The sequence below is a fragment of the Protopterus annectens genome, chromosome 4.part1 (assembly GCF_019279795.1).
Source record: "Protopterus annectens isolate FY-2018-M chromosome 4.part1, PAN1.0, whole genome shotgun sequence".
Taxonomy (NCBI): Eukaryota; Metazoa; Chordata; order Ceratodontiformes; family Protopteridae; genus Protopterus; species Protopterus annectens.
Genome location: NC_056734.1, coordinates 36,260,028 through 36,273,903, shown reverse-complemented (window position 1 = coordinate 36,273,903; position 13,876 = coordinate 36,260,028). Strand labels below are relative to the sequence as shown.

Genomic DNA, 13,876 nt, shown 5'->3' with positions numbered 1-13,876 from the left:
TAAGCCACTCGACTGATTAGTGGGGGTGTGGTAGTGCAGGTTTGCAGGGTACCACAAATGAATATGGCAAAGATTTGTGCAGGTTTGCAGGGTGTTGGGATATGTATGCAAGGCAGGACAGAAGGTGTCAGTGTCAGTAGTTGGTGTAGGTGTCTGGAGTGCTGGGTGGTGGCAGACTTTGCCAGGTGGTGATCCAAGTGTCCTTGGGTTTTCCCTTCATGTGTTTTTACATGTGTAGTCTGGGACAGCTGCGGTAATACAACTGGGTTGGGGGTTCCAGATTCTACCAATATAGTTGTGTGGCGGGTGTCACCTACTTGTGACTGTGGACATTACTACGAATGCAACAGGGGTCGATAGGTATGTGGTGTTACTGGGCCACACAGAGGGGCTTATAGTAGGGGACATGTCCAGGGATGTGCAGGATGTCTGACAGAAAGGTCCACAGCTGGGCATTTCTTCTATAGCAACAGCTGTGTATATACCCTGCATTTGGGGGTAGGTCTGGACAATCACACCTCTGGGTGGGGGTGAGGACAGCAACATAGCTCTCAACCAATCGGAGGAAACCTCAACAGAATCAGGGACATCTCCTCACATAATAAGGGACAATCAGGGACATTTTCTATATATTTGTAGTATTAACCTGAAACATTTGCAGAATAAGGGAATGCGGATTTATACAGGATTTCTGACATGAAACGTCTATAACTCTGTATTACTATCTTTATTTATTAAGGGCAATTCACCACCTTTTCTTCAGCACTCACCAGTTTTCAGGGGGATTGAGAGGGACAGACCTAATATCGGAGTGTATAGCAGGGACAGTTGTGAGGTCTGGACAGCAGTACTACCTTGTGATGCCAATTAGTCCAGCTTACATGCCTACAGTGGGGTGTTGCGACTAAGTGTTCTTTGGTGTAATTTAGTGGGTTTGCAACAACACATCTGGTAATAACATCCTTTGCCATGTAAACTTGACTTTGCTGCAGTGGGACTCACACCAGACTTGGCTGCTCATTGGGCGTCGGCTCTGCCCAATGCGCACTACTGGGGAGGTCCACATAAAACCATTCCAGCCAACACCTGCACAGCTAGGCCCATAATTCAATACCCATAGTTCCCATACTGCACATTTACTTCGGCACTCATCCCTACTCCGGGTGCAGGTCGGGTCTGGCCACACCAGTACACACTACCCATTCCCCACTTCTCAGGACCCATCACGTATGTTGTCTCGCCCCATGGATCATCAGGCTTCCCCTACCTTATAGACCAGGTATATGCGTGGTCTGCCATTCAACATCAGACATTCATGTCTTTTTTTCAAGATTAGACTTGGTTGGTCTCTACCACTGGTAGTATCCTGCCTGTAGTCTGGGAAGTAGTGGTGTGTTTACTTGTATTGTGTGTCTGTATTTTTCATCATCCTAGCTGGGGGGGGGTTGATGCTACGTGTTACACGTTTGTTGATTGGACCCCTCACCCCCATTGGCACAGCCTGTGAACATATGTAATTCGTAACTGCTGTATCATATCCTAGCTATATATATGTGTATATTTATACACACACACACACACACATATATATATATATATCTACATCTCTATATACATATATATATATATATATATATATATGTGTATGTATGCATATATATATATATATATATATATATATATATATATATATATACATATATATATATATATATATATATATATATATATATAGTCCAAGTGCAGGCAAAAGTACACAATGCAAATCCAATAAAACCACAAAAGGTGCACTGAAGCGACCCAATAAAGCCACGGATGAAGTTAACCAGTATATGTAACGTTTTATTAAAGAAAACATCACAATAAAAACACTCCGTCTCCATTAACGCTGTTTGAAAATCCATTTTCATTTCATCACACTTCATCAGATGTGGGTTAGAGTGAAAGACAACCCTTTTATATACAATCAAACTTTTAAACTCCTGTTCTGTTGCCAATGCTGCCCTTCCCCATACACAAATATCTGTGCCAGGCCACCATCTCCTTAAGATCATTTAATGTGGGCACACCCTGTTATTCAGATTTCCACTTAACACAGCCCTTATGATAAAAGTAGTTTATAAAAACTGTTGAATAAAATCCAGTATGGAGTTTGAAACACAGCCAGTTTTTATTAAATTAAAAACAAATAGGTTAGCGCTTTCACAAGTAAAATCCTTGCTTCTTCAGACCTTAATTAACTAAAAACAATTATTTTAATGTATGCACATACCAGTTTAAAAATTCTGAAAGTTAAACTAATGGAAGAATACATTTACTTCCCCACCTTATCCATTGCTTTCCAATCCTTGTCAGGAGGAATGGAGTTAGCAATTGTAACCTATTTAGCAGAAGCAGATATGTATATAGAAATAGCTGCTGGATCTGCTTTAGGATTTCAAGAAAGGTAATTGTGTGTCCTGGGTACCTTACATAACTTGTCAGACATTTTGGGTGTAGGAGGCCGCCATCTGGTAAGGAAGAAGCAGTGAGAAAAACATTCCTTAAGGCAGGCAATAAGGAGGGATAGCCACACCTTTTGAAATCTCTAACTGTAATACATCAAAAGATTTTTTCCCACAGAAGCTTCATTCTGGTCCCACTGAAAAAATACCCTACTTCTTAGACAATGTGTTGGAAACAGAAATCACTTCAGCAGAGATAGTTGATTAAATATTTTCCCCTGAATCAGAGAACTGTAACTGAGAAGAATTCCTTGATGTGCAGCCATCCCCCCGCAATGCCTTCTGTTCTGAATTAAATTTTCTGTCAGAAAGGGAATATACTCATTTTGTTTTTCTTTCCTGAAGAATGAGAGGGCAAAGAAGTATTAATAAGTTCCTTGTCAAATCCTAATAAGTTTGTCCTGTGCACAGAATTAGAAACAGGATACTGACAATTTTTCTCACAAAGCACGGTCTCCCTGATAACAGACTGATTCATGTTAGGCACACTGGTCCCAGCTTCTACCTGTCCTTCAAAATCTACTGAAGACCCTTCCATGATCCTTTCCCCTGATGCTGACAAAAGTGTCTCTATCTTGTCCAGCAAGGACACCCTACAACCTCAGAGGGCATGTCTATTCCCCTGTCCTTGATAGCTGAAAAAAGCTACAAGAAGGCTGGAGAAGAAAAATAGGAGGTATGAAGAATAAATAGCAGCCACAATAGTGTCTCAAGCATCTTAATCACAGAAGGAGCCGGATTAACACCAGAAAACTCCTTTAAAAGTTCCTTCTTTTTAAGTACATAGGAAGGTGCTACCATGGTGACTGGATTTTGTTCCATAGGTAAGCCAGGTCTATATTATGACACAGAAACAGCTAAATACCGAACACCATTTCAGCAACACATAAAGAGCGAACTACAAGTTAAGTGAACAGCCAGATCACCGATTTTTTTCCTAGGGAAAAAAATTGGTAGGCCAACCAGACACAACACACCAGCTCAAACATTACAAACTGGGGGGCTTCATTTCCCACACCCCCCAATGTGGGGAGGTGCTGTGCCCCCACCCCCTAACCAAATATACTAACTCCGATATCACACTACAGTGGGGAAAAGGGAAAATGCATGGTGATAGCCAAGCAATTTTCTTCCCTAGGAAAAAAATCGGTCAGCTGGCCTTTCACTTAACTTGTAGTTCATTTTATATGTGTCGCTGAAATGGCATTCAGTGTTTAGCCATTTTGGTGTCATAATATAGACCCAGTAAGCCAATAAAGAGACATTGGGTGGCCATGGTGGAGCAGTGGTTAGCATTGCTGCCTCACAGCAAGAGGCTCTCTGGTTCGATCTTCAGCTGGGGTGCCTTCTGTGCAGAGTCTGCATGTCCTCGCTGTGGTTGATTGGGTTTCCTTCAGGTGCTACAGTTTCCTCCCACATCCCAAAGACATGCTGTAGGAGGATTGGCACTCTAAATTGGCCCTAGGTGTGAGTGCATGCGTGTGTGTGCCTTCTGTGCAAGGTTGGATGCAGGGCTGGCAACTCGATGCCGTAAATCTCCACTGCCAATCATGAGCAGACAGATGATCCCCCTGTGGTGACCCCTAACCAGGAAAAAGCCGAAAGAAGAAGCCATTGAAGAGACGTCAAAAGCCAGAAATGGAAGTTGGATGAGTCGGTAGCTTACAAGGTAGACTACAATTTGTTCTAAGGTAAGGTAAGTAACCCACTGAGAGTCCCCAAAAAGCATAAAAACTTGCTCCAGACACAAAGTTCAATACCTTAGTATAATTTCTGTTAAAAGAAAAGCTTTTCCCTCACAGAAAGGCCACACGTCCATTTGCATAACAACACCTTTAGAAATGCAGTGACAATTTGAACTCATTTAGTTTTCTAACTACTAAGACATTTACACACACACACACACACACACACACACACAGATCATAAAGTTATTGGAAAGCCATTGCCACTGAAGACTTATCTGCCCGGCTCTAGAAGATCACTAGCCGACTAACAGATTAAATGGGGCTCAGTGAAGGAGCACTATCTTTGGTGAAAAAAAAAAAACATACTCCAACTGTTTGTTTTATGGAGCTCTGCTTGAACTCCTGACATTTGAAGCACATGGTCATGTTTTCAAAGCTGGACGGCTACAGTAGAGTAGGACCCCTATACCTCTGAGAACTGCAACAGTGATCTATGAAAAGCAGTGTCACATGCTTTAAAAATTTCTAAAAACTACTTCAGCTGAATTTCCATGGTCTGTTGACTATGGATATCTTCTCCAACAAAAAGCATAACAGTGTCGCCAATACGATAATTTCTGAAACCATGCTTAAATTTAGAGATAACCATTAAGTTTAACGATTGTTGCAATAAATCATTTTTCAAGTTTTTTTTTTCCTTGACAAGAAAGAGTGCAAAAGGACGGGATGGTAATCGTTTAAAGAAACCCCTTTACATTGGGGGAAGATGAGTGCTTTTTCAAGGAAGGAGAAGCTAAGCCCATTGACAGTGCTATTAATGAACATAGCGATTAGGTATTTAACAGTATTACAAAAAAATTCATGAACGTTTGGTGCGTTCGTTATCAGTTGATGCTGTTCAGTGCTTCAGCTTACCTATGAAATGTAAATAAAAGTAGATGTACCTTTTTTAATGGGTGATCACCGAAAGGAAGATTAAGAAGTGTTTTGTGTTTTGCAGAACTTATTCAGAAAAAACAAAACAAACAAAAAAAAAAAAAACACTTAAGTGACATCTTGTGATTGAAGGGAGTTCCTTCTTAAATATGCTGTTAAGAGCTAAGCAATTACATCGGCGGTTTTAAAATATTAATGAATATGATACATGAACTTACAAAGAGTTAACAAAAAAGGCATTCATATTGCCTTTTTTTATATCTTTTCTGCATGACGAGTTTAGATAGTAAATTGTTTATCGTGGTTTCCCAACACAGCCATGAGGAGAAATTCCCTGAGTGTCTTGCATCTCACAGAAAAAAAAAAACAAAAGTCAAATGACTAATTGCTTTCCCCATAGGAATTCATTGGCAGTGCAATTTCTAAGAGAATGCTGGCAATGGTTCATCTTTTAGAGAGATTTCTCCCTTCCTCAAGTAAACAAGCCTGTGGACTTGGTATATATAAGTTTTTTCATTTTTTTTTTCTGCTGAAATATTAATTACCAAGAAGCTGTCACTTTAGTGTTTGCCATCATAGAGGAACACTCATTAAAACAATCATTACTTAATTGCAGCTATCTTCTGAATGGCATTGGGCAGTGTTAACAAAGTGCTTATGTATAATTCAGATATATGGTTATAAAGTCTGAATTGTTTGAAATTTTGACTGAAAAACTGAAGGTAATACAAACAGCCTAGTAACATATATGCTATGAGAAAAAAACTTTTAAGGTGTCATAAAGTTTTATACTATGTGAATAATGATCGCATCATTATCACTGTTTGCAAAATAAGATAGGTTTTTAAGCTGTTAATGAGTTAACATTTAGAAATGTATTTTATGTGGCTTATCTATCGTCTAAACAATGGACCAGGAATGGGAGTTCAAAGATTGTTCTTTCATTATGTTATCATTTTCACACTGTTTTGCATGATAAATAGAAACTTCTAAATCCTGAATTAAAATGCATCCTTTTGTTAAGAAAATAGTGCACACCTTGAACATATATTAACTTTTATTTTAGGTTGCCCTTCTCAGTGGCTTACAGATTAATCTTGGAAGTAATTATGTTGTGACATGGACCAGTGCCCAAGAAGATAAAGACATTGTTGATTCTGAAAAGCTTGACTGCTTCCCTGAAGAAGGAGCAAATGAAGCTAACTGTGTAAAACGAGGCTGCATATGGTTGGTAAGCAAGTCATGTTGTATTTATTTATTTATTTATTTATTTATTTCAGAATTCCACAAAATATTTCATGCATACTCTTCTTTTTTTTTTCTTCATCTTCACATTTCTTCTACAAATTGTAACATTAATCACATTATAGCTGCTAATCCATCAAAATATTAATCTGCATGACAATGTTATTACTGACCCTTCATATCTGATTTCCAAACATTTAAGTAATAGCTATGTATGAAAAAAAAGATGAAAAATTGTGGTGCAAATCTGAATTTTTTCCTGTTTACTACAGCTGTCAAATAAATCACTAAGCATTTTAATTTAGTTCCCAGTAGCTGACAGAGATCTAAATATGATTTTAACTTACAAGATGTTACTTGAGAAAAAGCTCAATATTTTCAGGAATTGTTTGCTGAGATGAAGATTTCATGGATACCGTCTGAAGAAGATAGAGGATATGAGATCCTACTTTTAGAATTGTGCAGTCTGAAATCACATTAATTATGAGATTTTAAACCTTTATTAACCATGCATAAAGAAACAATATTTTAAAATTGTAGATCTAACTAAACTAATATAAACTGAAATCTAACTACACATTTTCCTAAGACACATAGTCCTTAGAGAGTAAACTTTCATATCTGAGAAAACCTTGCAAGTCATGATACCAAATATTAATTTACAACATGACTATTTTTAGAATTAAGTTGCAATGTGATTATTTGTAAAACTATGCATAATGTCTAAAAGTCCATTTTTTTTACTTTTCAATAATGAGCATTTGCCCTTTTCAGTGGATAACTTGGCCACCATAAGGCAAAGATTCTGAGAATAACAAAACTGGCTTACATCCCCCATATTGTTTCTGTTTTTATGGCCCAAATGCCCACATGCTCTTTCTAATCTTTTTCAAGCTGATGTCTATTGGGTTTGAAGGTTTTCAGTTAGTGATTTATGTTTCACAAACCTATACTCCACATGGAATTCTGTTCCTTTCTTAGTTAAGCCCCTATCACACTCTATGGTATAGTCTGTTGATTTCTGCTGAGAGGAGAAGTTCTGGGAAATCCATACTCCACTCCCATCTTCTGGGGATGGAAATAGTGTTGTGTTCTTATTTCTCCATTGCTTTGTCCATCCTTTTTGCACTAGCACTGATTTTCAAACATATGTTACCAGTGGAAGAGTGAATGCCTTTCAAGTTAATAGTGGGAATCCTAAAGTTATATCTGCATCTATATCATAGTATCAAAGACACAAAATGTTGGTCGATGTGACAGAGCAAGATGCAGAGGACAGAAAGAAATGGAAAGAGATGATCCGCTGTGGTGAACCTTAATAGGAACAACTGAAAGAAGATTTGCATATGCTGTGAAAGATTATCACACTGTTTAGGATTAGTTAATTTGTGTTATGCCCTGTTAGTGTCAGGATATGAGTGCACAAATTTACCTACACATAAAATGCACGCACAAACACATACACACACACACACACACACACACACACACACACACACACACACACACACACACACACACACACACATACACACACACACACATCATTCTGTATTTCTGTACTAAAAATAAATAAATAAAACACTCAGATGTGTTGAAAGAATGACATAGGGAATAATATTATTACAGCACTTCTCCTGCTATTTTGTGTGGGTATAAATGGTTCAGTTTTGGCTGATAAATAAAGCAGAAAGCAGCAATTACCACTGGCATATGCTTTATCATGTACCTGGTGCCTGAGAAAGGCTAGATCAAAAGGGAAGGAACATGCAGAGTCTTGTGGACTGGACTCGAATGTGGAGAGTACATGAGAAAACTATGTTTTATTAAGTGAGACTTTTCTTAAATTAAGTAGTATTCTGCTAGCCCACAACTTCTTGAAGTTCACTGACAGCCAGCCCATAGGGCTGTATATATATATATATATATATATATATATATATATATATATATATATATATATATCTTAGTACAATAAAGATTATCTGCATGCATGTGTGTCTGTGTATATGTATGTACATGCAGGCAAGACAGGGTTTCATAATATGCAAATGCATTTACTCATTCATTTGTGATATACATACATATGTGCATGTATTCATTTGGGTACATGACACAGAACTAAATAAGTAAAATAAAAAAAAAACAGAAGCAGCAAAACAAACTAAATAAGCTAAAATGCTGTCAGGCAGAGTTTCACAGGCACAAATCACTCAGGTGATGATAAACCATAGGTGTATTTAATGATAAAAATCCACAAGAAAAACAAATAAAATGTGAGCGCTTTCGTTAAACAAGTGTTAACTTCATCAGACACCATTAAAATGTAAGACAGCCATTTATATACATATAAAAAACACTCTGATTTGGTAAGCAAAAAGAGGCAGCTAGCTAAGCAACACTGAGACAGAACATTAATTAACCCCTTGATGACTGTGTTACAGCTGAAACTGTTGCATCTTAAATACAACTAAAACTTGTAATTAAAAGATAAATTATTAGTCTCATACTTGTGTCATGAATGATTCTAAATAGGATAAAACTAAAACCAAAGTCATTTTTAAAAACTCATGTTAAATTTGATTTGTGACTGTGAAACTCTGCCTGCCAGCATTTTTACTTATTTAAATAAGTAAAATGTTAAACTCAGAATAACTACTAAGGGCATACACGCAATACATAAGCACACTGCGCCAGTAAACAAACAGCCTATTAGTGAAAGTCAGAAATCAGCACTAGTATAGTTCTGGCTTGAGTGTGGGGTTTGGGGAGTCCATCTCTCTAAACATGTAGATGAATATATATTTAGATTTCAACATGATGCCATTTCAACACTGTCTATTCAGTGTTATGCCCTTCAGTGTCTATATATATATATATATATATACATGGTTCCCATTCAGAAGCCTGAAACATCATAAGCCTGAAAATCAAAATCCTGAAACCAAAAGCCTGAAAATTCAGAATCCTGAAAACTCAAAATCCTGAAAGCCCAAAATCCTGAAAGACCAAAATCCTGAAACTCAAAATCCTGAAAACACAAATAATGCTAATATGTCACTATAAAGACACTAATATCTACCAACTGACCCTGACCCTAACCCTAACCCTAAGGTCCGTCACTATCGCACACTCACCTGACCCGCGCCCTAACCCTAACTCACTTAAACCGCCCCTAACCCCAATATTTGTCACTATTGCATACATGCCTAACCTGCGCCCTAACCCTAACTCACTTAAACCACCCCTAACCCTAAAATAAAACCAACCGCACACTTACCTGACCCCAACGCATGACCTAACACCACAGGGCTAACAATAGCAAAGCCACAATGGCATCAGTATGTCTATTTTGTGTTTTCAGGATTTTGAGTTTCAAGATTTTGGTCTTTCAGGATTTTGAGTTTTCAGGATTCTGAATTTTCAGGCTTTTGGTTTCAGGATTTTGATTTTCAGGCTTATGATGTTTCAGGCTTCTGAATGGGAACCATATATATATATATATATATATATATATATATATATATATATATATATATATATATATATATATACATATACACACACACACACACACACACACACACACACACACACACACATATATACTTGTGAGCAACAAAGCTGATGACTGAAAATCCTAAAAATATGAGGAAAAAAAAACATGCACTGTATTGAAGCTGAACTGAGAATTCAGAGTAATCAAGCACTTATAACTTGTTTAGTTAGTTTTTCTGGGTGCCATCTGAAAATCAACTTTGCCTAGCAGGGACAACACATTCAACAAGATCTATATTCCTAAATAAAGAATTATTTTTTTTTTCAGGCTGCTGGAGGTAAGACACCAGCGTGCTTTTACCCTTCAACGTATGGATATTCATTGGTTGAGTACCAGATGCAATCTACAGGGATAACTGCTACAGTTGCATCTAGCACCAAATCTCGATTTGATCCTGAGTATCCAAGAATCACACCATTGGCAGTGGATGTCACATTTCTTGCAAATCATATGGTTCGATTCAAGGTAAGGCTATTCTAGAGATCATGAAAATTTACTAAACATCTTGGATTCCATGAAAAGAAAGTAAATAAATAAATGTTACGGACTAGTGGACAAAGTCTTAGCTCAGCATGCTTATTTCCTATTGTGATGATGATGGGAGAAGGCTGCCAGCCTAGACAAATAGAATTTGATATATAATTCTGGCACTTGTAAATAAATGTAAAATGCAGGCATGTTTCTTGAGTGTTAAAGAATACTCTGAAATGTATTCTGGCACTTGTAAATAAATGTAAAATGCAGGCATGTTTCTTGAGTGTTAAAGAATACTCTGAAATGTGGAACTACAAAATATGTGACAACATTGCACTCTACTGGCCCAGTGAAGCATGTTGTGACCCTTTCATATTAGAATTCAGCTCCAGTGCATCTGGATGAAGGTTTCATACCCATTGTTTTAAGGCTAAAGTTTATGGCCAGAATTTACATGTGGAAGGTGCTTTATTGCTCTAGAGTGTATATGTGAAATGCCTTGTATTGTTGAAAGTTTCTGAGCAGATGTTAGATTGATAAATAATGCAGATGATGTAATATGAATACTGGGAAAACCTAAGTGTCAGAAATTATGTAATTTGGGAGGGCCTTAGAGACATGTGTGTGTTAGTAATGTTTAAATACTATTTCTCACAAGAGACTGGAAGCATTTTGATCTTGATATCCAACTTATCAGCACTCTGCCTTATGCTCACATGTAAGTTTTAGCACTGTGATTTCTTGTAGGAATAGTTAAAGCTAGTAAAGATTAATTAGGTATTTTTCTTTGAAATCAGACCTGTCCTACTGTATTATTTTAAGTTTCTATTTGATCTCAGAACTCTTAGATATGTCTGTGTTGTAGTAGTTTTGTCTTGTGTTTTAATTATTTATTATTAAATATGTTTAAAACCTTCTACCTGTGGCTGGTTTGAGTAGAGATAAGCTCTAGAGTACATTGCATATTTATAGAGGTTATTGTAATAGGCCACTCTAAAGTAAGCCTTGACTGTTAGTCATACTACCATTGGATTATAATATTGCATAGTGGCTCTGCCATAGTTTACTCTAAATCACTAACTGTAATTCCCCTCCAAATTCCAGTTCCTCAATTCAAAAATACTGAACTTACAGCTGGACTACTGAAACTAAATATACACAAAAATTTCTGTATTATTGCCCTATGTATCTCCCCTGGGAATAATATCCCTATCCTCGAAGACATTCTCCAGTGGGCATCTACTAAAGTTAACTATGAAACATACATCTTAGGTGATGTAAATACTGACTGGAAGAAAATTAACTCTCTCTCTCTCCTTCCCAAGCCATCAACCTTTACAACTTCACTCAAACAATACACCATATAACCCAACAAAACTAAACCCCCAGGATCTTCTATTGACTGGATCCTAGTCTCCAGTCCAAATAAAATCACCAATTCCAGAACAATTCCGGACACCATTAGTGACCACCACCCAGCCTTTATTCATCGTGCTACCAACTCTTCTCCTCACCAACATCAACACATCCTAACTCATAATCTTAGTAACTTTAACCCTACAACCTCCAAAACTCTCCCTTTTGATGCTGCTATTGATCACTTCACCTCTGTTTTCTTAGATAAGCTTAACTCTGTTGCCCCTATCAGAAATAAAAGGGTAAAAATAAATACTGCTCCTTGGCTATCTAAACTTACTAAACAAATTATGCATCAAAGGGACAAACTATGGAAGCTGTTCCAAAACAATAAACTGCCGAACACCTTGCTCCAGTATAAGAAACTATGTAACCAAGTGAACAACTAATTACCAAGGACAAAAAATCCTATTACACCAACCTCCAGTCTAACAATAACAACAACCCCAAGAAATTCTGGAATTCAATAAACTCTCTTCTTAATCCCAGCTACAAAAATAATCCCTGCCCTGACCCAAGTAAATCTGACCTAGAACTATGCTCAGAATTTAACTCTTTCTTCATACAAACAATATCTGACCTAACCAAGACCTTCCCTAGCAATAACCCATCTGTTCCCCTATCTTCCCCCGCCAATTCTTCCGATAACCCTCCCACCATGTTTGAGCTCAAACCTGTCTCAACTAACTTTATAGTTCTTAAACTTATAACTTCTGTCTAAACTTAAACCCTGCTCTAATGCCCCTGACAATATTCCCTCCACTTTCCTAAAATGTGCCGCAGATGGGATAGCACTCCCAATCAGCATCATTATTAATAGTTCTATTAATGAATCTTATGTCCCCAAACTATGACATTCAGTTTACACCCTTCCTTTTCACAAAGGAGGCAAGAACACCAGCATCACAAATTTTTGCCCTATTGCTCTACTCTCACCAATCTCTAAAATCTTAGAAAAGTGTATCCACTTCCAACTTATGCCTTCTCTAACCCAAAGCCATCTTCTTACACCAACTCAACATGGCTTTCGCTCTTGCCATAGCACTACTACTGCTCTACTTTCCTTCTGAGAAACTATCAATCAAGCCCGAGATTCAGGTCACCTGGTCCCTACTGTTTTGCTTGATCTCTCAAAAGCTTTTGATACTGTTTCCCATAACCACCTTCTCCTTCATCTAACAAACCTGTGTCTCTCATCTAACTCTCTATCCTGGTTCTCTAGCTACTTATCAGATAGGTCTCAGGCAGTCAAATGGAAAAACTCCATCTCCTCCTTCCTACCTACACCAACAGGTGTACCACAGGGATCCATCCTTGGACCCATGCTTTTTAATATTTTCATTAATAACTTTCACACTGCTATCCCCGATACCAAAATTATTCAATATGCAGACGATTCAGCCTTAGTCTGCTCTGCCTCAAACATTACACAACTGCTTCTTAAAACCCAAGATGCCTTCTCAACCACCAAAAACTGGATGCGCCAAAACTACCTCTCCCTTAACGCTAACAAATCCAAAAGTCTCTTCTTCTCCCCCAGAAAGTCTTACTCCTATGACAAAGACACTTTCAAAGTCCTTAGTAACTCCAACTCCGCTATTGAAGTGGTTCCCTCTGCCAAACTTCTCGGTGTTATAGTCGATGAATTCCTAAAGTTTGACATACACATTCAACAAAATATTAAGAAAACCCACCAAACACTAGGCATGCTATATAGGAATAATCGCTTTCTCTCTCACTCCACCAGGCACACTTTGGCCACTACCTACCTTTTGCCCTCATTATTATATGGAGCTCCTCTCCTAACCAACTTGTCATCTTCTATCACCTGCAGACTAGAAAGCTGCTACAACAAAATCTCTAAATTTGCGTCAAACTGTAAAAATTCCACCCATCATTGCCTTTCCCTTCAATCCCTAAATTGGCTAGAACTACCAAACTACCTAAACTATCTGCAGCTCACCACAGCGCACAAACTTATATTTCAGCCATCTAACTGTCCTGTCTTAGCTAACATCCTTCCACCCTACATCCCCAATAGAACTCTCAGGTCC

The 13,876-nt window shown here is 37.7% G+C and overlaps 1 protein-coding gene across 1 annotated transcript in view; it reads left to right on the top strand.

The window, feature by feature from the left end:
- Window positions 1–13,876, top strand: part of LOC122801170 (maltase-glucoamylase, intestinal-like) — a 516,102-nt gene that overhangs the window by 304,621 nt on the left and 197,605 nt on the right. The window contains exons 25-26 of the mRNA XM_044070733.1: window positions 6,195–6,372; window positions 10,210–10,397. Coding sequence (XP_043926668.1) covers window positions 6,195–6,372; window positions 10,210–10,397 — 366 coding nt within the window. The remainder of the gene's footprint in view (window positions 1–6,194; window positions 6,373–10,209; window positions 10,398–13,876) is intronic.